The sequence below is a fragment of the Physeter macrocephalus genome, chromosome 2 (assembly GCF_002837175.3).
Source record: "Physeter macrocephalus isolate SW-GA chromosome 2, ASM283717v5, whole genome shotgun sequence".
NCBI lineage: Eukaryota > Metazoa > Chordata > Mammalia > Artiodactyla > Physeteridae > Physeter > Physeter macrocephalus.
Window position 1 is genome coordinate 48,027,343 of NC_041215.1, and position 23,773 is coordinate 48,051,115.

At 36.4% G+C, this 23,773-nt stretch overlaps 1 protein-coding gene across 1 annotated transcript in view; it reads right to left on the reverse strand.

Moving 5' to 3' along the window:
* Nucleotides 1-23,773, reverse strand: part of LRP1B (LDL receptor related protein 1B) — a 1,933,320-nt gene that overhangs the window by 500,549 nt on the left and 1,408,998 nt on the right. The window contains exons 38-41 of the mRNA XM_024122386.1: nt 21,097-21,223; nt 20,814-20,965; nt 20,400-20,524; nt 18,743-19,114 (exon numbers count right to left, since the gene is read on the reverse strand). Of these exons, the coding sequence (XP_023978154.1) occupies nt 18,743-19,114; nt 20,400-20,524; nt 20,814-20,965; nt 21,097-21,223 (776 nt within the window). The remainder of the gene's footprint in view (nt 1-18,742; nt 19,115-20,399; nt 20,525-20,813; nt 20,966-21,096; nt 21,224-23,773) is intronic.

Here is a 23,773-nt window from a genome sequence, read left to right on the forward strand (position 1 = left end):
TCTTTTCAGAAAACCAGCTTTTAGTTTCATTGATCTTTTCTATTGTTTTCTTCATCTCTAGTTCATTTATTTCTGCTCTGATCTTTATGGTTTCTTTCCTTCTACTAAGTTGGAGTTTTGTTCTTCTTCTTTCTCTGGTTGTTTGAGCTGTAAGGTTAGGTTGTTTATTTGAGATTTTTCTTGTTTCCTGAGGTAAGATTTTATTGCTATAAACTTCCCTCTTAGAACTGCTTTTGTTGTGCCCCATAGGTTTGGATCAACACGTTTTTGTTTTCATTTATCTCTCAGTATTTTTGATTTCTTCAGTGACCCATTGGTTATTTAATAACATTGTTTAGCCTCCATGTGTTTGTGTTTTTTACAGTTTCCTTTTTTCCTGTAATTGATTTCTAATTTCAGAGGGTTTTGGTCAGGAAAGATGTTTGATATGATTTCAATTTTCTTAAATTTATTAAGGCTTGATCTGTGACCTAAGGTGTGAACTATCCTGGAGAATGTTTCATGTACACTTGAGAAGGAAGTATATTCTGCTGCTTTCTGATGGAATGCCCTATAAATACCAGTTAAGTCTATTTGGTCTAATGTGTCCTTTAAGGTGTGTGTTTCCTTATTGATTTTCTGTCTGGATGATGTGTCCATTGGTGTAAGTGGGGTTTAAAGTCCCCTACTGTTGCTGTGTTACTGTTGATTTCCCCTTTTGTGGCTGTTAGCATTTGCCTTATACATTGAGGTGCTCCTATGTTGGGTGCATAAATATTTACAATTGTTATATCTTCTTCTTTGATTGATCCCTTGATCATTATGTACTGTCCTTCCTTGTCCCTTGTAACAGTCTTTACTTAAAAGTCTATTTTGTTTAATATGAGTATTGCCACTCCAGCTTTCTTTTGATTTCTATTTGCATGGAAATTCTATTTCCATAGCCTCACTTTTAATCTGTATGTTTCCCTAGGTCTGACATGGGTCTCTTGTAGACAGCATATGTACAGGTTTTGTTTTTATATCCATTCAGCCAGTCTCTGTCTTTTGGTTGGAGCATTTAATCCATTTACATTTAAGGTAATTATCAATATGTATGTTCCTATTGCCATTTTCTTAATTGTTTTGGGTTTGTTCTTGTAGGTCTTTTTTCTTCCCTTCCTCTTTTGTTCTCTTCTCTTGTGTGTTTTCCACCTAGAAAAGTTTCTTTACCATTTGTTGTAAAGCTGGTTTGGTGGTGCTGAATTCTCTTAGCTTTGGCTTGTCTGTAAAGCATTTGATTTCTCCATCAAATCTGAATGAGCGCCTAGCTGGGTAGAGTATTCTTGGTTGTAGGTTTTTCCCTTTCACCCCTTTAAATATATCATGCCACTCCCTTCTGGCCTGCAGTGTTTCTGCTGCAAAAATCAGCTGATAACCTTATGGAGATTCCCTTGTATGTTTTTTTCTGCTTTTCCCTTGTTGCTTTTAATATGTTTTCTTTGTATTAAATTTTTGTTAATTTGATTAATATGTGTCTTGGCCTGTTCCTCCTTGGGTTTATCATATATGAGATTCTCTGTGCTTCCTGGACTTGGTTGACTATTTCCTTTCCCATGTTAGGGAAGTTTTTTTAGTATAATCTCTTCAAATATTTTCTCAGGTCCTTTTTTTTCTCTTCTTCTTCTGGGGCCCCTATAATTTGAATGTTGGTGCATTTAATGTTCTGCCAAAGGTCTCTGAGACTGTCTTCATTTCTTTTCATTCTTTTTTCTTTATTCTGTTCTGCAGCAGTGATTTCCACCATTTTCTCTCTTCCAGCTCACTTATCCATTCTTCTGCCTTGGTTATTCTGCCATTGATTCCTTTTAGTGTATTTTTCATTCCAGTTATTGCACTATTCATCTCTGTTTGTTTGTTCTTTAGTTTTTCTAGGTCCTTGTTAAACATCGCTTGCATCTTTTCAATCCATGCCTCCATTCTTTTTGTGAGATCTTGGATCATCTTTACTATCATTATTCTGAATTCTTTTTCAAGTAGATTGCCTATCTCCTCTTCATTTAGCTGTTCTTGTAGGTTTTTATCTTGCTCCTTTGTCTGCAGCAGATTTCCTTTTTGTCTCATTTTGTCTAACTTACTGTGTTTGTGGTGTCCTTTCTGCAGGCTGCAGGATCATAGCTCCTCTTGCTTCTGGTGTCTGCCCTGGGGTGGGTGAGTTGGATATTGAGTGAGGCCTCCCCTTTGCTCTGTAGTTGTCACCGCCCCTCTTAGGGGCATGGTGTGCTCTGTAGTTGTTGAGGTAGAAGCCCTGAGATCTGTTTCTTAGCTGTGTTTCTGATCTTCAGTGTGAGATAGGTGGCACTGGAGCATTCCCACTTGGAGAGAAGCTTCTGAGTATTCCTCTTCTAGGGGTGTTCACCTGTGAGTGTGCTCAGTTGTGTCCCCTTTCACCCATTGTGCAGGCTCACAAAGTACACTGTTGTTTGCACTCCTCTCAGTCCCACCATTTGCTGGCAAATGGCCTTCATGACTCTCAGGTATTGTTTTTACCAGGCCACCAGCACAGATCCATTGAGGTCAGGTCCCAGTACTGCAGTAGTCATGCATCTGTACCCACTGTGGGATCTATGGAGGCAGCTCAGACTCTGGCCTCACCCAACCCTCAACTGTATGTGCACACAAAGCCCACAGCTGCTAAAGCCAGATCCGTATCAGCTGCAGGAGCACTTGTTGTCTGTTTGGATGTTCCTTAGGCAATGAATTTAGGAAGCCATCAGCAGAGGTGTAACTCCATGGTTTGTGTAGTTGTGAGGAGAGATTTCAGGTCTTCTTCCTTAGTTGCACAGCCCCTGGGGCTCAGCTGTGGTTTCAGCTACACCTCTCCATGTGTTCCTCCCACCAGTTTCTGCTCCTGAGGCTGCCCTGGAGCACACGTGTCTGCGCAGGCCAGTGAAGGCATTCACAGGCATGGCCAGCGCAGCTGGAGGAGGCATTGGCAGGGTGGTGCATGGGCCACAGGATCGGCGCAGACTGTGGAGGCTTTGGCAGGGGCGGTTCTCAGGCCCACCAGGATTGGTGTGACCTTTGGAGGCTTTGGCAGGGGCAGCACTTGGGTCCGCCAGGGCCTGCATGGCTGGAGGTTTCTGCTTGAGGGGCAGGTGAGCCTGCTCAGGCAGGCATCCCTGCTAGTGCCTGCAGAGGCAGGGGCTGCCATATAGGGAAGGGAGTTTCAAAGGTGGCCCCACCCCTTGCATGCCAGTCAACAAATGCACCGTGCTTCTATGGTGGTCCAGGTTTCTCCCTCAATCTTTTCCAGTTGTGGAGCTCCTTAGTCCCGTCCTTTCAGGCTGTCTCTTCACATCCAACATCTATCCTCTCCCTGCGCCTGTTCTCCAAACCCCACTTTCCAGCACCCAGCCCCCCTCTACACCATGAGACACACGACTTGGGCTGGAGTGTGCAGGGCTGTAGCATGGACCATGCACGAAGTTCTTACTCTGTCCTCTCAGAGACTGGTTGCTGCAATCCCCTCCAGTCCCCCAAAGCTTCCTCTCTACCCCAGATGATCTCTCCACTGTGAGGTGGCTTTCCTGAGTGTGGGAACCTCTCCTCTCCTTCAGCTCCCCACCCAGGGTGCTGGTCTCATCCTGTTTCCTCTTTTCTTTTTTTCCTTCTTTCATCCTAGCTGGTTGCATGGGGACTTTTCTTGTCCTTTTAGGTGTCCGAGGACCTCCACTAGTGTTCAGTAGGTGCCCTGTGAGAATTGTTTCATTTGTAGATGTATTCTTGTTGTACTTGTGAGGAGAGGCGAACTCCAAGTCCTCCTATTTTGCAATCTTGACTCCTCCCCCTGATCAATTATCTTTTTTAATATAAATTTATTTATTATATTTATTTATTTTTTGCTGTGTTGGGTCTTTGTTGCTGCACGTGGGCTTTCTCTAGTTGCGGCAAGCGGGGGCTACTCTTTGTTGTGGTGCGTGTGCTTCTCTTTGCAGTGGCTTCTTGTTGCAGAGCACAGGCTCTAGGTGTGCAGGCTTCAGTAGTTGTGGCATGCAGGGTCTAGAGCACAGGCTCAGTAGTTGTGGCACATGGTCTTAGTTGATCCGTGGCATGTGGGATCTTCCCAGACCAGGGATCGAACCCGTGTTCCCTGCATTGGCAGGCGGATTCTTAATCACTGAACCACCAGGGAAGTCCCAATTTTTTAATATTTAGCCAGATTTGCTTTGTGGCCCAGCATGCATTCTATTCTGGAGAATGTTCCATGGGAACTCGAAAAGAATGTGTATTCTGCTGCTTTAGGATGGAATGTTTTATAAATATCGATTAAGTCCATCTGGTCTAATGTGTCATTTAAGACCTGTGTTTCCTTATTGATTTTCTGTCTGCATGATCTGTCCACTGATGTAAGTGAGGTGTTAAAGTCCCACACTGTTATTGTGTTATTGTTGATTTATCCTTTAAGGCTGTTAGCATTTTATATATTGAGATTTTCCTGTGTTGGGTACATATATATTAATATTTACAATATTATATTTTCTTGGATTGATCACTTGATCATTATGTATTATCTTTCTTTGTCTCTTGTAACAGTCCTTATTTTAGTCTATTGTGTCTGATATGAGAATTGCTACTCCAGCCTTCCTTTGATTTCCATTTGCATGGAATACCTTTTTCTGTTCCCTCACTTTCAGTCTGTATGTGTCTCTAGATCTGACGTGGGTCTCTTGTAGACAGCATATATATGGGTCTTATTTGTGTATTCATTCCATCAGTCTATGTCTTTTGGTTGAAGCATTTAATCCTTTTACATTTAAGGTAATTATTGTATATGTTCTTATTGCCATTTTGTTAATTGTTTTAGATTTGTTTTTGTAGATCTTTTTTTCTTGCTTTTCTCTTTTGTTCTGTTGTGATTTGATGACTATCTTCTTTAGTGTTGTGTTTGGATTCCTTTTAATTTTAGTGTGTACATCTGTTATAGATATTTTGTTTACAGTTACCATGAGGTTTTGGTATAGAGGTCTACACGTATACATGACTGTTTTAAATTGCAGATCTCTTAATTTCAAATGCATTTCAAATATCCTGCATTCATACTCTCCTCCTCTTATGATTACTGGTTTTGATATCATATTTGTATGTAGATGATTTTCTACCTTTACTATATGTTTGCCTTTACTGGTAAGCTTTCCCATTAATTGTTTTGTTTCTACTTCCAGCGTTTTCTTTTCTGCTTAGAGAAGTTCTTTTAGCAGTTGTTATAAAGCTGGTTTGGTGGTGATGACCTCTTTTAGTTTTTGCTTATCTGTAAAGCTTTTTTTTTTTTTTTTTTTTTTTTGCAGTACACGGGCCTCTCACTGTTGTGGGCTCTCCCGTTGTGGAGCACAGGCTCCAGATGTGCAGGCTCAGCAGCCATGGCTCACGGGCCTAGCTTCTCCGCGGCATGTGGGATTCTCCCGGACCGGGGCACGAACCCGTGTCCCCGGCAGGTGGACTCTCAACCACTGCACCACCAGGGAAGCCCTAAAGCTTTTGATTTATCCACTGAATCTGAATGAGAGCCTTGCTGCTGGATAGAGTGTTCTTGGTTGTAGGTTATTCCCTTTCATCACTTTAAATATATGGTGCCACTCCCCTGTGGCCTGCAGAATTTCAGCTGAAAAATTAGCTGATAACCTTATGTGAATTCCCTTGTATGTTATTTTTTGCTTTTCCCTTGTTGCTTTTAATATTTTCTCTTTGTCTTTTTGTCAATTTGATTAATGTGTTTCTTGGCATGTTCCTGCTTGGGTTTATCCTGTATGGGACTCTGTGCTTTTCCTGGACTTGGGTGATTGTTTCATTTCACATGTTAGGGAAGTTTTCAGCTATTATTTCTTCAAATATTCTCAGGCTCTTTCTCTCTCTCTCTTCTCCTTTTAGGACCCCTATAATGCAAAAGTTAGTGCATTTGATATTGTCCCAGAGGTCTCTTAAACTGCCCTTATTTTTTTCATTCTTTTTCTTTATTCCATTCCATGGCAGTGATTTCCACCATTGTCTTTAGCCCACTGATTCGTTCTTCTGACTCATTTAGTCTGCTATTGATTCGTTTTACTATATTTTAAATTTCAGTTCTTGTATTCTTCAACTCTGTTTGGTTGCTCTTTATATTTTCTGACTCTTTGCTAAAATCTTTTTATAACTTCTCTCTCTGTGCATTCATTCTTTTCCTGAGTTCTTGGATCACCTTTACAATAATTATTTTGAACTCTTAGGTAGATTGCCTATCTCCACTTCACTTAGTTGTTCTTGTGTTTTACCTTGTTCTTTCATCTGCAGCATATTCCTTTGTCATCTCATTTTGTTCACATTTCTATTTATATTTTCATGTATGTGGTAGTTTAGTTACATTTCTCAATCTTGGAGAAGTGGCCCTCCGTAGGGGATGTCTTATGTGTCCCAGCATTACACTCCACTTCATCACTCAACGGCCAAAGACCACGCTGTTCCCAGAACAGGTTCTGACTTGTGTTTATGGACTCAGTTTGGCAGGCTGCAGTATGGTGGTTTTCTAGCTTCTGGTGTCTTTCCCCTGGTGAGTGCGGCTGGTCTAAAGGCTTGTTCAGGCTTCCTGGTGGGAGGGTCTGGTGGCTGCACACTAGTGTTTGGAGCTAGGTGTTGTGCCTCTGGTGGGCAGGGATATGTCAAGTGGTGTGTCTAAAGGTGGTTGTGGGCTCAGGAAGTTTTTAGGCAGCCTGTCTTCTGATGGTTGGGGCTGTGTTCCCACCCTGTTGGTTGTTTGGCCTGAGGCGTCCCAGTGCTGGATCTTACAGGCTGTTGTGTGGGGCCAGGTCTTGGGGCCAAAGACCCAAAATGTCTGCCTGAAGCCAGACTGCACGTAGGTCTCTGCTATGTCTGCCACCAGCTTTTATGATCCCAGAGAGAGCTACAGCCATCTGCCACCTCCCCAGGGACACTCTAAGACAGCAGGTAGGTCTGGCCCACATTCTTCTGGAGTCACTGCTTCTGCCCAGGGTCCCAGTGCCTGCGAGACCTATGTGCACCCTCCAAGAGTGGAGTCTCTGTTTCCCCCAGTCCTGTGGAGCTCCTGCAATCAAGCCCTGCTAGCCTTCAAAGCCAAATGCTCTGTGGACTCCTCCTCCCAATGCTGGACCCCTAGGCTGGGGCAACTGGTGTGGGGCTCAGAGCTTTCACTTCTGTGGGAGAGCTTCTGCAATATAATCAATCTCCAGTTTGTGGGTTGCTAATCTGGGCAGTATGGGATTTGAGTATATTGTGAGTGTGCCCCTCCTACCGTGGTTTCTTCTTCATGTCTTTGGATGAGGAATATCTTTTTTTTTTTTTTCATAGATTCCAGTCTGTTAGTTGTGATTTTGGAGTGTTTGTGAGAGGAGGTGAACTCACGGTCCTTTTACTTCACCATCTTTCTCAAGTGAAACTTATTTTTGAGTACAGTATAAGCTAGAGATAGAATTTGACTTATTTCTTGCATGCAAATTGTACTAGCAAAATTTATTAAATGCAGTTCATTATTTTTCAACTGATTTGTAATATCAACTTGGTAACAAAAACATTTACAAGACATGTATGTGTGGATCTGCTTTAAGCCCTCTTTTCTGTTCCATTTAACTATTCTTTTAATAATATCACATTGTTTTCATTATTATAACTTTATAATAAGTGAAATTCTTGTCAAGGAGAGACTACAAATTTATATTTTTTCAAAATTGCCTTAGGAGTTGTTGGAATTTTGCTGTTCCATGTACATTTTAGGATCAGCATATGAAGCTGCATGAAAAAAGTTACTTGGGCATTTTGAATTGCATTAAACTTACAGATAATTTGGGGCAAATTTCCATAGTTATGGAAATCAAATTTTCCCATCATGAAAATTACATTTTCTCCAATATTTTATAATTTTCTCTATTACAACAATCTTGTGCGTCCTTTGTTTTTATTTCCAGTTTGAGAAGTTTTGCTTAATTACATGTTTTAACTGCTTATTGAATGTAAGGAAACCATTTGACCTTATTTTAAGCCATGTTGTTTTTTTAAATTATAAACTGCTCTGATTGGCTAAAACAAAACATCAGAATGAATCCTATGGAATACAGATATTAATCTGTAAAACTGAAACATATATACCAAGTCATAATGTAAAACACAAATTTTACTACTTAATGTGTATTATGGTCAAGTTTGAAGCCATTATTTTAAGGTTTTTTTGTTTGTTTTTTAGTGAGAATATGTTGATGTACTGTTACTGATTTTGTATGTCGGGAACAATCTTTATTTCCCCTCATTTTGAATAAGAGTTTAGTCAGTTATAGGATTATATATTTCCTTAGGAGTGTGAACATATTTCTAATGCTGCTGGTGAGACGCCTGCTTAAATTCAATTGTTATTCCTCTGTAGATAATCTCTCTATTCCTTCTGGTAGCATTTTAAGGTATTCCCTTTTTTTATGATTCTCTGAAATTTTACTTTGATGGCTGACTTAATTTTATGATCCTTTTCAGTACTCAGAATTCATTTTCAATCTAAGGACCCATTTATTTCGTTTCTTGGATGATATTTTTCTTTCCTTCCCCCTCTTCTTCATCATTTGTTGACCTCTACTAGCTATAATCATGTTGAACCTACCAACTTACCTTCCAAGTTTCACAACTGCTCTCATTTTTTTCTGTAATTTACATATTAATTCCTCACTAATTATCATACCATTGGTTCATTCTCACTTTGACTAGTCCAACATAAACTTTATCAATTGGGATTTCTTTTTAATTTTTATTATACTGACCATATTTTTCAGTTCTAAGATTTTTAGTTGTTTTCAATTATCTTTTCTTATATAATTTTAGCCTCTTTGGTTTCACCATTTCTTGTACTTCTTATATACATGTATTCCTTTTCCGCTCTGATGAACTCCCCCAAAAGTTATAAAAGTCTCCTTCTAATTGTTCTATTATTTGTTTTCACTCATCTGCTAGTTGGTGCACTTTTCTTTTTTTAGATGTATTTCTTTAAAATCCATCTATTGTGGAATTTGAATTTGCAGACTCTCCTTAAGTAATTTTTTAACCTCTCTTCCAGCACTCATTCCCTGTAGTTTGTTGGTTCAGTTGCCTTCACTTGGCCCCTGGGCCTTAAGCTGCAGCCCTGTCTTTCATAATTCACTTGGATTTTTGCTCCACAGGGCCTATGAGAACTTGAAAAGCCATCAAAGACTGATGTTAGTGTTGGTCACAGGATTGTTTCTCTATTCTCTAAGCCTCTACGGCTAAAACGTCACATAGGACATTGGTATATGAAGGAGATGGCACAGCTTTAATTCAGCCTTATTTTCCTATGTGGCAGCCTCACCCCAGTCCCTGGTTCAAGCAGGCTTTAAACTTGCTCCTGTTCCTCTGTAGGATCCATATTCTAGGGCTTAGAAGTCTGATGTTTCAGTCATTCTAACTGCATTGTATTTCTGTTCTGTTTATTATTCAAGGAAAATCTTATCAATCATGCTATGTTTTAAAAGCCAGAGATAACCTCGGTGCTTTAATTGTTAATATCATGTTGACCAACAGTCTTGACTCTTCACGTATGAAAAGTGAAACATGGCATTTTCCCTTTGCCATACTTTGCATTCCCAGAGGTTAAAAAAATAGCCCTTTCATCTTTATTTGCCACTACCTAATAATCTATGGCACATTGTAAACATGCAATACACATTTAAGTGTATTTAGTGGCTCTTCATCTCATCTTTTATACCTCAGAGCAAAAAATTCATTCTACATGTATTGAAAGATAAAGGAGAGAGCCTTCATCCTCTCCTTTCCCCATATTCAGATATATAAAGGATCTAAACCTAAATCTGATTTGTAAAAGTATTTAGAACTCTCTTCTATCTTTAAATACTAATCACATGTCAGTGAATATACTGTTTTGGTAACTAACTGATAAAACATGTATCAGAATGAAATGTTTTTCCAGATTTATCAAAATAGAATATCAAAGGAGTTCTGAATTAAGATGTCAAAGAGCCTGAGTTCATCTCCTCCCACAGAAACACCAACACTACAACTAGATGTGGAACAACCATTTCTGAGAACAACCTGAACACTAGCAGAATAGATTTTCTACAACTATGCCTATAAAGAAAAGGTTACATCAAGACAAGAAGGAGGAGCAGAGTGGTGTTCTAATCAGAACCCACACAACTAGTATAGTGGCACACAGGCAGGAGGAATATCACAGCTGCAGAGATGCTCCCTGAGGAGCAAGGGTTCAAAGCATCACATTGGGCTCCCCATCCCAGGGGACTTGCACTAGAAAGAAGAGCTCCATCTTTGAAAATCAGTGAGGACTATGTTCAAGAGAGCTGGAGGGTTGTGGAAAACAAGACTCTGCTTTTGAAGAGCTCGTGCACAAACTCACTCACTCCAAGTTCCAGTGCAGAGGCAGTAAGTTGAAAAGCACCTGGGTCATGAGATTCATTGACTGATTTTAGGGCATGTGCCAGAGTGGCAGGAATCTGTTGGAACTTTCTCCAGGCACAGAAGTGCTGAAAGGCAACATCTTTTTAAACTCTCCTTCTACCTAGCTGACCTAGTGCTGGGAGGCACCATTTCTGTCATTATCCATCAATCAACCCAGCTAACACTGGGCACCCTGTCCCAGTGTTCCCAAGGACCTGCCCAACTCACCTACTTTGGCCAGTTCATCCAAAGTGGCTCTTTCTCTGCCCAACCTGGCAAGCTGCCTTGGATGACAATGGTGTCCCTTCAAAGCAGCTCATGCACTGAGGGGCCATCCCACATTGTGGGTGTCCTCAGCTGGTAACTGCATCCTTCCAAAGCAGCGACCACTTTGGGGAGTCAGCTCCACCTATCAATCAGGGTGCCCACAACAGTTAGAGGTTATAGCCAGTTGGCCTGGGGGCTAACCCCACCCCCAGTGCACCTGCAGCAGTCACAGCCCAACCACCCACAGGAAAGTACACACTGCCCTGGACCACCTGACTCTGGTGACCACAGGGGATTGTGCCTCTGGGCCAAACAGGACACTTTCTACATAAGGCCACTCTTTCAAGACTAGGAGACATAGCTGATTATTCTAAGTACCTAAACAAACACAGACTTAGGCACACTGAGGAGACAAAGGAATACATTTCAAATAAAAAAAACAAACCAAAACCTCAGAAAAGCTAAATGAAACATAGCTAGATAAGCAATTTATGTGATAAAAAGCTGAAATATGCTTACCAAACTTGGGAAACAAGTGAATGAACTCAGCAAGCCCTTCCACAAAGAGAAAATATTAAAAAAAGAACCACTCGGAACCAAAGGATACAATAACCAAAATAAAAAAATATAATAGGGGGAAGGATCAGCAATCTGGAAGACAGATTAGTGGAAATCAATCAATCAATCACCCAACTGGAAGAGCAAGAAGAACAAATAATTTAAAAATGAGTATAGTTTAAGAGACCTCTGGAACAATACAATGCAAACTAAGATTTGCAGTATAGGGATTCAAGAAGGATAAACAGAAAGGAATAGAAAAATTTTTTGAAGAAATAATGACTGAAAACTTCTCTAACATGGTAAAGGAAAGAGACATCCAAGTCCAGGAAGCACAGAGAGTGACAAACAAGATGAACCCAAAGAGACCCACACCAAGACATGTTATAATTAAAATGTCAAAAGTTAGAGAATCTTAAAATCAGCAAGAGAAAAATAAGTTACACACAAGGAAACCCACAAAGACTATCCAGTGACTTTGCAGCAGAAACCTCACAGACCAGAAGGAACTGGCTTGATATATTCAAAGTGCTGGAAGAAAAAACTTACAATCAAGAATACTCTGTCTGGTGAGGTTATCATTCAGAACTAAAGAAAGGAGAGAGGCAAGCAAAAACTGAAGGAGTTTATCACCACTCAACTGGCCTTATAAGAAATGTTAAAGGGGCATCATTAAATAGAAAAGAAAAAGCCACAATTAAAAACAAGAAAAATATGAAAAAAATCCTACTGGTAAAGGCAAACATGTAGTAAAGGTAGTGGATCAACCACTTCTAGAGCTAGTATGAAGGTTAAAAGACAAAAGTAGTAAAATTATCTACCTCTAAAATAATTACATAAGCAATACACAAAAAGATGTAAAATATGACACAAAATACACAAATTGTGAACAGGGGCAGTAAAAATGTAGTGCTTTTAGAATGTGCTCAAACTTATGCAACCATCAACTTAAATAACATATGTAGGTTGTTATATATGAACCATATGGTAACCACAAACCAAACATCTATAATACATACACAAAAAATAAAGAGAAAGAAAATAAAGAGAAAGGAATATAAGCATAACACTAAAGAAAGTCAACAAATCACAAAGGAGGAGAATGAGAGAAGAACAGAATAACTACAAAACAACCAGAAAATGATTAACAAAATGGCAATAAATACATAGCTATCAATAACCACTTTAAAAAGACAAAATGCTCTAATCAAAAGACAGGGTTTCTGAATGGATAAAGAAACACAACCCATATATATGCTGCCTACTAGAGACTCATTTCATATCTATCTGAAGACACACACAGACTGGAAAGTGAAGGGATGGAAAAAGATATTCCATGCAAATGGAAACAAAAGCCTGAATAGCAATATTTATATCAGACAAAATAGACTTTTAAACAAAGACTGTAACAAGGGACAAAGGAGGGCATCACATAATGGTAAAGGGATTAATCAAACAAGAGGCTATAACATTTGTTAATATCTATGCACCCAACATAAGAGCACCTAAATACATAAAGCAAATCACAGACATAAAGAAAAAATTGACAGTAACACAGTAATGCTAGGGAACTTTAACACAATCGCTTACATCAATGGATAGAAGAAATCAATAAGGAAACATTGACTTAAATGACACATTAGATCAGATGGACCTAATAGATAACTAGACAAAATTCCAACCCCAAACAGCAAAATACACATTGTTTTCAAGTGCACATGGAATATTCTCCAGGACTGATCACGTTAGGCCACAAAACAAGTCTCAATAACTGAAGAAGACTGAATTCATATCAAGCATTTTTTTCTGACCGAAGTGTTATGAAACAAGAAATCACAAGAAGAAAACTGTAAAAAAACAAACATGGAGGCTAAACAACATGCTTCTAAACAACCAATGGGCCATTGAAGAAACTAAAGAGAAAATAAAGAGAAAATACCTTTGGACAAAAATAAAAACAAAAAATCCAAAATTTACAGGATCCAGCAGAAGCAGTTCTAAGAGGGAATTTTTTAGCAATACAGGCCTTCGTCAAGAACCAAGAAAAATCACAAACAATCTAGCCTTACAACTGACACCACAGAAATACAAAGGATAGTAAGATTATTACAAAAAATTGTACACCAACTAATTGAACAACCTAGAAGAAATGGATAAATTCTTAGAAATATACTATACAATTTTCCAAGGAAATAGAAAATCTCAGCAGACCAATTGCTGGCAATGAAATTGACTCAATAAAAAAGCAAATAAACAAAAAACTCCCAACAAACAAAAGTGTAGGACCAGATAGCTTCACAGGTGAATTCTACCAAACCTCTAAAGAAGAGTTAATACCTCTCCTTCTCAAACTATCCCAAACAACTGAAGAGGAAAGAACAATTCCAAACTCATTCTATGAAGCCAACATTACTGATACAAAAACCAGATAAAAACAGTACAGTAAAAGAAAGTTATAGGCCAATATCCCTGATGAATGTAGGCAGTACACTGTTTGACATTGGTCTTAGCAGTATCTTTTTTGCATCTATCACTTCAGGCAAGGGCAACAAAAGTAAAAATAAATGTGACTATATCAAATTAATAAGCTTTTGTACAGTGAAGGAAACTATCAACCAAACAAAAAGGCAAACTGCTGAACAGAAATATGTATATACTTTGATTTAATTGTTTTCAGTTTAATTTACCACGATATAAATAGGATCTGTAACTCAGCAACAACCTCCCATGGCATCTCTTAAATGTCATCAAACATAACATAGCCAGAGTTATCTTCATAAAACAAAAGTCCTATTTTATACTTACCTTAGAACACTCCATTGTTTTCCCTTCATCTACTAAAAAAAAATCATAACTCCTTATCTTGAATATTAGTATCTCAGTATTCACTGTGCCATTTTCACAATAACCAGAGGTAGAAACAACTCGTGTCCATAAACAGATGAATGGGTAAATAAAGTGTGGTATATACATACAATAAAATATTATTCAGCCATAAAGGGGAATGAACTTCTGACACCTGCTACAGTATGAATTAACCTTCAAAACATTATACTGAGTGAATTATGCCACACACAACAAAACATATATTGTATGATTCCACTTATATGAAATATATACAATAGCCAAATTCATAGAGAAAGAAAATAGATGAAAGATTACCAGAGAATACAGGGAGGGGGAATGGGGAGTAATTGCTTAAACAGGGTTTCCGTTTAAAGAGAGAAAAATGTTTTGGAGGGACTTCCCTTTGGCACAGTGGTTAAGAATCCACCTGCCAATGCAGGGGACATGGGTTTGAGCCTTGGTCCGGGAAGATCCCACATGCTGCAGAGCAACTAAGCCCATGTGCCACAACTACTGAGCCTGCGGTCTAGAGCCTGTGAGCCACAACTACTGAAGCCCGCATGCCTAGAGCCCATGCTCCGCAACAAGAGAAGCCACTGCAATGAGAAGCCCATGCACCACAATGAAGAGTAGCCCCCCACTTGCTGCAACTAGAGAAGCCTGTGTGCAGCAACGAAGACCCAATGCAGCCAATAAATAAATAAATAGATTTTAAAAGTTTTGGAAATAGACGGTGATGGCTGCACAATATGGTGAATGTAATTGATGTCACTGAATTGTACAATTAAAAGTTGAAATGGCAAATGTTATGTTTTATATTTTTTTAACCTAATTTAAAAAAATAATGTAATTATTAATAATGTAATATAATGTAGCATACCCAAAATTATTGAACTGTACACTTTTAATGAATGAGTTGTATGGTATGTACATTATATCTCAATGAAACTTTTTTTCTTTAGTACTTCTTATCTTGGCAGACCAAATCCTTCAATATTGGACTTCTCTCTAGGACTCGATAGCCTCATCTCACACCATTCATGCCATGAAACCCATGTTCTAATCATACCAAATGATGTGTCACTCCTTGTCTACCCTGTGCTTTTTCATGTCTTTATAATTAAAATTTTCTGCGCCTTTAGTCTAAAAGAGTAGTTTGTAATCTTTTTTGTTCTGAGGACTTTTACAGTCTTAAAAAGTATTGAAGACTGACTCCAGCAAAATTTTTGTGTATGTGAGTTACATCTATAGCTATTGTGTTAGAAATTTAAACTAAAAAATTTGTTTTGATATGTATTAATATATTTTAAAAAACAAAAATGAATTGACTGCATATTAATATAAATAACATCTACAAAAATAGCTGTATTTTTTTAAAATGAGAAGACAGCATTTTATCATTTTATAAATTTGTTTACTGTCTGGATTACTAGAAGACAGCTGGATTCTCACATCTACCTCGTCCAATCTGTTTTGTTGTTTTAGCTGAAGTTTGTGAAGAAAATCCAGCTTCACACAGGTGAAGTTGGAAAAGGAAGGAGGGTTTTAATAGCCTTTTCAGATAATTCTGGATATGATTTTATACTACAACAACACAAGTGGTAGTTACTTAAAGGTTAGCTTCAGTGTGGAATCAGAAACCATAGTGATGAACTTTTCCTATTCTATTACATTAAAATTCATTGGTCTATCATACTCTGAATAGATCATTTACCCAGGCATGATTTTATCACGTCATTTGGAAAATATTGGTTCCCTGAGTTATGCATATCCTCCAAATGCTGACAATTTCAGCATGCAACACCCCCCCACCCCAAATCACTAGTAATATCACTACCCATCTCATCAGAAAAACCTTTAAGTATTGGGAAGCTATCAAGCTAACTAACTGTGGTGGATACAAGTCTTGAAAATTTTAATTTTTGCTTGAAATCTTGATTTTTATTATTTGCAATAAATAATGTAGGTCATTTTCCTTGGAGTGACAGACTCATTGTATTTAGTCTGCTATACACCCAGGTTTGAATAACCATAGTCTGTTTCTCATTCTTTTAAGTAAAAAATGATATTCCTTAAAAAAAGCATAAACTCAAATAATGACAGAAATACATGGTATCCTTCAGGCAACTATACTTCAGAATGCATCAAAGTTCCTTATATGTATTTTATAATATCACACAGCATATTAAAGAGATGTGTATTGAAGGCTTAATATTTAATAAAATTAATTATTTTACTTTTTCTTCAAGGACGTTCTTAAGTGAAACTGGCTCTTTTTTTTTTTCCCTGCTATTAAGTGGCAGTGAAAAATACAATAACTACTAGTACTGCTTGGCGCCACTGTACTGGTTAGTGCTAAGGTACCAGCAATTTAGCCACAATGGCTTTTGCACCATTGGTGCAAATGTCAACACAGTGGAAAGGCAAATAAATATCTAGTATTATTATGAAAATAATTTTGATCTCTTAGACTCCTTGAACATGTACTGGGAGACCCTAGGAACCACATTTGGGGACCATTGGTCTAAAATTCTTCCTCCTCTTCTCCACCTGGCTCAACAGACAGACTCCTATTGATCCCTTACATTTCCTCAGCTCATCTCAGTGGCATCCTCTACGCTTCCGCAGAAAGATTATTTATTCTCTAGGCCTTTAGTGTATTATAGATTCTAGTGAATTTCAATGTCTGTTTACTCGTAGTTTTCTTCTTAAACTATGGCTTCTAAAGGTCTATGGACTCATATTCATCTTTATACCCAGGGAACCTGACAAAGAATCTGGAGCACAGAAAATGAATAAGTTAGTTAATAGATTACAGATGCAACATAAGCACTTCCAACTCTGAATTGTGTCAGTCTAAGAAAATGGAGGGAGGACCAGAGAATTATAATGTAAACTTCATAGGGATATACCCAAAGAATAAGTAAGTCTCGAATATGTCTCAACTCTATGATCAGTACAGTTATAGTTGCGTCTTCATGTATACACACAGGGAAGCCAAAATGGCATGTGCTGGAATATACAAATTGTTATGAAATTATCAACAAGTATAGTAACCTAGAGAATAAAGAAACAAGAATGCGTTTTTGTATATGCTTGAAAGTACACACTTGAACTGATTTGGAAAGGCTGTCAGGTTTGAATAGGCAAAAAGGATTGTGAGGATATTAAATATTGAAAGAACAAAATAAACTGTGACAGGCTTAGCATGGGATGGCAATGTACCATAGGGAGTTTGATGTGTTTTTCACATGAGTAAGCATATGAATAGATGCTGGATCTCACTAGTTATCAGGTAAATGTATATTACTATAAGTTGACAGTTTTTACATATTAGTCATAAGCTAATAAAAATTATAAAATCATTGTCAGAAGTGTGGGAACTGGATCTTTTTATAAGCAGTTAATGAAAACATAAATTGATATGGTCTTTTTGGGGAAATTTGACCAGTTCTAAAAAATAAATAAATAAAACAATGATTTTGCAGTTCTATTTCTAGGATTCTATGCTAAAGAAATATTCACGTGTGTGAAAAAACATATTTATGTGCACAAATGTTCACTGTGACATTGTAGGTAGTGATAAGACACCAAAAACAACCTAAGTGATTGTCAGTGAGAAAATGGTTAAATAAATTAGTTTACTCTTAGTATAGGATAGATACAGGCTTCCAAAGGAATAAGATAGAACGTTATCTTAAATAGCCTTAAAAGCTTTTTAAGATATATTGTAAGTGAAAAAAAGCAGGTGAATATTGTATCATTACATTTTTGTAATTACAAATGATACACATACCTAAAGAAAATTCTGGAGGCATGACAGCTGTCACGAGTAAGTAAATGGAATTGATGTTGCAGGGATGAGGCAGAAACTTCAGTTAAAAATCCATATTACTTGAACATTTTATAATTTATGTATTATTTTGCAATTTAAAAAGTAATGAAAAAGATTGACCTCAGTATAGTGAAATTGGAAAAGTGAGGAATATATGGAAATCACATAAAGATAGAGAAGAGAGAGATGCTGAATGAGGAATATGAAGATTGTCCCTGTAAAAGTTGGATGACAGGAAAGAGGTTTCTCTAAATTATAATATATAGATAATTCACACAATATTATGTTTGAGTCCTGTAAAATATTAAAAGTATTGTCCTGTAGAATATTAAAAATATTTTTAAAATATTAGATTATTTCTTTAATAACATTTTCTCATCAAGACTGTCATATATATGCACACAAAAAATCTGATACTTGAGAAAATAAAATTCACTGAATATAATTAGGTAGATATTCTTAAAGATATAATTTCACCCACTGGAAGAAAATAAAATTAGTAAGTTTTATACTGAAAAATTATTTTCCATGAATTTTAATACACTTATTAATAAGAAACATTATAAAGGAATATACTGAATGTTCCATGATTAGAAGCTAATAATCATAATATTCACACTGTACATGCTAGCAGTTAATTACTTCTTTGACTTTTGGGGGTTTGGATGCTATAGTTTCACTCATTCTTGAATATAAATTCTAGGAAAATATAATTGCTACATGCAATTACCACTCTAATTTCTCTACTACTCCAAATGATACTTGTTTCCACCAAACTGTTTAAAAATAAATTGTACTTACTTTCAACAATTACTTGTCTGTCTTCCCAGTTATCTTTAATAAGCTGTATATTTCCAAAGTGTGCATCGCTGTAGAAGATTCGGTTGGTACCTTTTCTTCTTTGATTATAGTCAAAAGCCAAAGCTATGACATTCTTGAAATAATGTGGATTTTCATACGGCCTTATTGGTGAATTTAAATTGGTTTCATCAGAAAGATGTATACTTTTTAATATTGTTCTCCCAGAATACAGCAAATAGCCGTCATGCCTTAAGCAAGTAACTCCATCCTCTGCCAAATATCCATGGGCACAAGCACAAGTTCTCTGGGAGTTTCCTCGATAAAGACAGAGTTGCTGACATCCCCCATTGTCCTTGGCACAAACATTGGTCCCTAGGGAGAAGAAGAAGATACACACATGTATGTTGTGTGTTTTCTCCTCTCTTTTCCAGATAGTTTTTTCTTAGAAAAATATCAAAAATTTAATGTTGAATATTCTGGGTTATTTTATGCTTAATTTTTAGACTGGTCAGTATAAATCCAAACACCATAAAGTACTGCTATTTTTAATCACTTCAGTTTAAAACCTGGGATTTTTTTATTTCAAAGATCACATTCTTCTGCTCCCCTGACCATCCAAAGAGAAGCATAAAAAATTTCCCTTAATCAGCCAGTTAAGGGCATAACTCTTTTGAAACTTGATACTGAGATTACAATAGGTTGTATATATTGTAATCTTTGGTACAAGTAACTGATTCACTCAAAACATGAACTGCATTCACCAAAAGAAATATGCAGTACCTTAAACTCGGTGTCTATGAAGTATATAAGATATCAAAGAAATTTATGGCTCCAATGTGCCTACCTTCCTAAGTATATTGGGCATACGTTTTTCACTCCAGTTTTGAGTGAAGATGTAACATGATATTAAGATTTCTACATCAGACTAATTCTCCTCTATGAATCCATCATCCTCTCCAAAATTATTATACCTTCCTTTGATGTCAAGAAAATTAATTACAATTTACTCTAATGGACATTTAAAATGAACATTATCTTAATGGAAGTGATATTTTAAAAAATCCAAATCATGTCATTATCAGTTTCAAAACACATATTTTAAAGAAATGATGACTCTGGACTTATTTCACACTAATAGCAACCTTCTGGAGCCATTATCACTTTATATATTAAAATATAATCTGACATGAAAACAACCTTTTGGGCCAAGTAATATGGCATATTTAGTTAGTTCTAAATAAAGTGTGTGACTATTAAAAAATATATATATATTATATATATATATATATAATAAAAAAACATTTTGGCTGCTTTTTACTCTCTAATATCCTAATTGTGCTTTGTATACTTCGTTGAATATGTATATTTATCAAGTGTTTCTATATTACTTAGCCTAAACCTATACTGAAGTCATACCAGGTATATAACATGTCCATATACATGCACTGTCCTAGGCAAAACTATCCATGAACTATTATATATTCATTTCATTAGGCTACTATACGATTTTTGTAGGAAATTAGATGTAAAAAAATAGGGTCTTGAGGTTTTGGACTCATATAAGAATTAATCCCTAACTTAAGTTTGATAAATACATGTCAAAAAAAATAAGAGAAAGAAATAACATAAAATGTATTTATCATACAATAGTGCTGACCTTTCTCTCTTACTCGGTTAAAGATTTTAACCTCCTTCAGGTTGACTCCAAGACCCGTTCTCATGGTTACGGTTTCTGTGGCATCATTCTTGTGGCCCCTTCTGATGGACCCGTTGGCATGTGCTCTGCCAAGAAATTGAACATAACGTGATCAACAATCTTTAATCCAAATCAAGCCAGTTATTTAAGCTGAAGGTGACAGCCCAGCAGAAGGGAAAGAAACCAACATTAGTCTGTGACATTGAAAGGGGTGAGCCTGGAATAGCAACAGTGACTGCCTCTTCTGTGGAAATTACATGGTTTTGTGAGATCCTTTCTGTGACCTTGCTAAGGAATGGCTAATCCTACAAGGGTAAAGCAATTGGCACTAAAATAACATTTTGAGACTCAAATACTTATGAAAAAATAAATTACCTGTCAGACCAGTAGATGTAAGCCCCAAAGACTGCAACTGAAAACATATCCACATTGCTCCCTGACAGCACCATCTCACGATTCCCGCCAGTCTCAAGGTCAATTCTTTCTATCTTGTCTGCACGAGCATCACACCAATACAATTTATTTTCCTAAGGTTGATTGAAAAGTCATATTACAAGCTGTTTTTGATTGTTTTATAAAGAAAATAAGAGAACACTAAAAGTAGACTAATGCAAGTTGGCAGTTAATGCACTTTCAATACTTAAGAAATCCAACAGACCTCATAGTCAATGGAGATGCCATTTGGCCATGCTATTCCCATGCTTACGAGGACAACCTTCTCTGAGCCATCTAAACGAGCCTTTCCAATGGATGGCATCTGTCCCCATTCAGTCCAGAACAAGTAGCTGAAATTAAATGGTAGATAAATGCAAACAAAACTGCATATTATTAATAACAACAGCAATACCATTCATACTAACAGAAAATACCATTTAAAAATCAATATATGTATTGTTTGCAATAAAATAATTTTTATTATTAAAAAAATTTAACCATTCATAGAAATCACAAGGAAGAATTTCCAAAATACCTTTTGTACATGCTGCTCCCTATCTGAAATGCTTTTTTCCAACCTACTTGCTTAATTTCTTCCGTTTTTTAATATATCAGACTATTCCCTCAAGAAGCCTTCTGTGTTCTCTCTGAGTATTGCACCATATACTCTGCTTCATAGCATGAATTAGAGTGGCAAATTTACACTTGTGTTTCTTTACAAAGTTACTTTTTATTAATATTTTTTGCTCCCACTAGACTTTAAGCTCCGTGAGGACAGTGATCTTTTTTCTTATTCACTATTATACCTACAGCACTAGGTAATTTATGAATGTATACATGAATGCATTATAACTTTCAATTCTGTCCACTTAGATTGCTAAATGGCTATTCAACTTTGAATTTTATAAATCATCTTGTGAAGGCATCTTAAAACATGAATTTATACAAAGCAGACATTCTTATTTTAGTAATCTTTTAACGTAATGTGGAAGGACTGTGGAAGAAAATAAAATATAGAAGAAAGAAAATCCACGGTATGCAGAAATATAACATGTCAAAAAATGAAATGTTAAAAAACAAGGTACATAATCCATGTTTCTTTCACCTATTCATTCAGTAAATATAGTATTTATATTACAATACAGAAATTCATGCTTTCAGATATATCAGATCTATTCTTTTGAAGTTATGCCCAGTGAAGTTTTATTCAGCTGTCAGATAACAGCAATGACTAAAGTTTAGAAAAATACGGCAATCATTGATTCATTCAGGTAAAAATGAGTGTGTATTCTGTGCATATTTGAATACATATATAACAGCAATCATACACAAGAAGGGAAAGTGAGACTGCATATAGGAAAAGCAAAGAAGACCTACATTCATATTTTGTATTATTTATCCATGAATAATGATAAACTACATAAAATATGTATTTCCTTTATGCATATTGTTTTGATTTATTTTAAAAGTTGATTTTTTCCCCTGAAAATGCTGTACAAAATAAATGCACTGGACTTTTACACCCAGACAAATATGAGGTGTGGCTGGAATCCCAAGTATATTAATCCTGAAGAAACTTTCCTTCATATTTACAAGCTCTATAAATCAAAAAGGGAAAACTTTGTAGCAAGAAATCCAACTAATATTGGTTAGATCTAGGTTGAAGCAGGCATGGAAATATCTATGTTTCTATTAAAATTACAATTTTTAAATCGTTAAGGGACATTGCATTAAAAAATTATTAAAAATAAAAACACTATTTTAACTGAGAGGTAAAATGTGTTGCTTCATTTAACTTTTCAAGGAGAAATTTTAGCATTACTAGTGACATTAAAATGACAAGTCAGTCATTTGTTAAGATGACAGGGATGTTACACTGTGAAGGAGGCATTTTGGGAGCCAAGACAGACCTGCGCTTATTTATTCAATCTGATTCTTGTCATCTACTTTTAATACACTCCAGAGTTCAAATATGGAAGGCAATGGGTATAATATACCTTTTCTTTAATAGTAATCTTTCAAATGTACTAAATGACTAATAAAAATATTATACCGAGTGAGTAGGTCAAATCAGCCATTTAACATATTTAATTCTCACAACTTTGGAAATTGCAGTTCAGGAAGTTAATGATCCACAGTCACATGGCTGATAGGGGAACTGCACTCAGGCTTTACTAACCCAGGGCTATACCTTCTTCTCTATGCTGTCTCACCAAATAGAAACATAAAACAACAATATAACAATCTTAAATCCAGTGATATTTTCCCCTAAGTATAAGGAATATAACAAAGATCTCCATACTTGAAAAACAAAACAAAACATGAAAAAGGTCTTAGTATTAAAAAGAAGTCTCTTTTTTCCCCTAGTAGTTCCTATTTATTTGAAATTTGCAGTACTTCTAGGCAGGAGGCTTAGATGAATGGCAACAAAATTAGGAATAAAAAAATATTCAAAATAAAACTATCTTGAATACAGATTTTACTCAAATTTTCAGCAGTAATTTGACACACTGTCACAATATGTAAAGCCAAAGCTGACTGCAAGCATCACTTTTATGGCTAAAATATTTATCAACTTAATACAACTAAAAGATTCTACACTTGCCAAAATTAAGCAACATTTTATGATGGTCAGGCAAAGAATAATTTATTTGCTCCTTAAACTGAAATTGAAAGTAAAGAATTGAATAGAATTAGCACCTTGAGAACATTCGGGAATTACAAACCAAATATAGAGGAAGAACACTAACTTATAAAACTGCAGCAAGAAAACTTATGAATAATTTGAGTGTAATTTACATAGATGTGCTTGAGATATCTTTAATGAACATAGATTCTTCATATATAAACGTGATCTTCAGCAATGGGAAGAAATGAAAATTTTTTCACTGGTTTTTGAG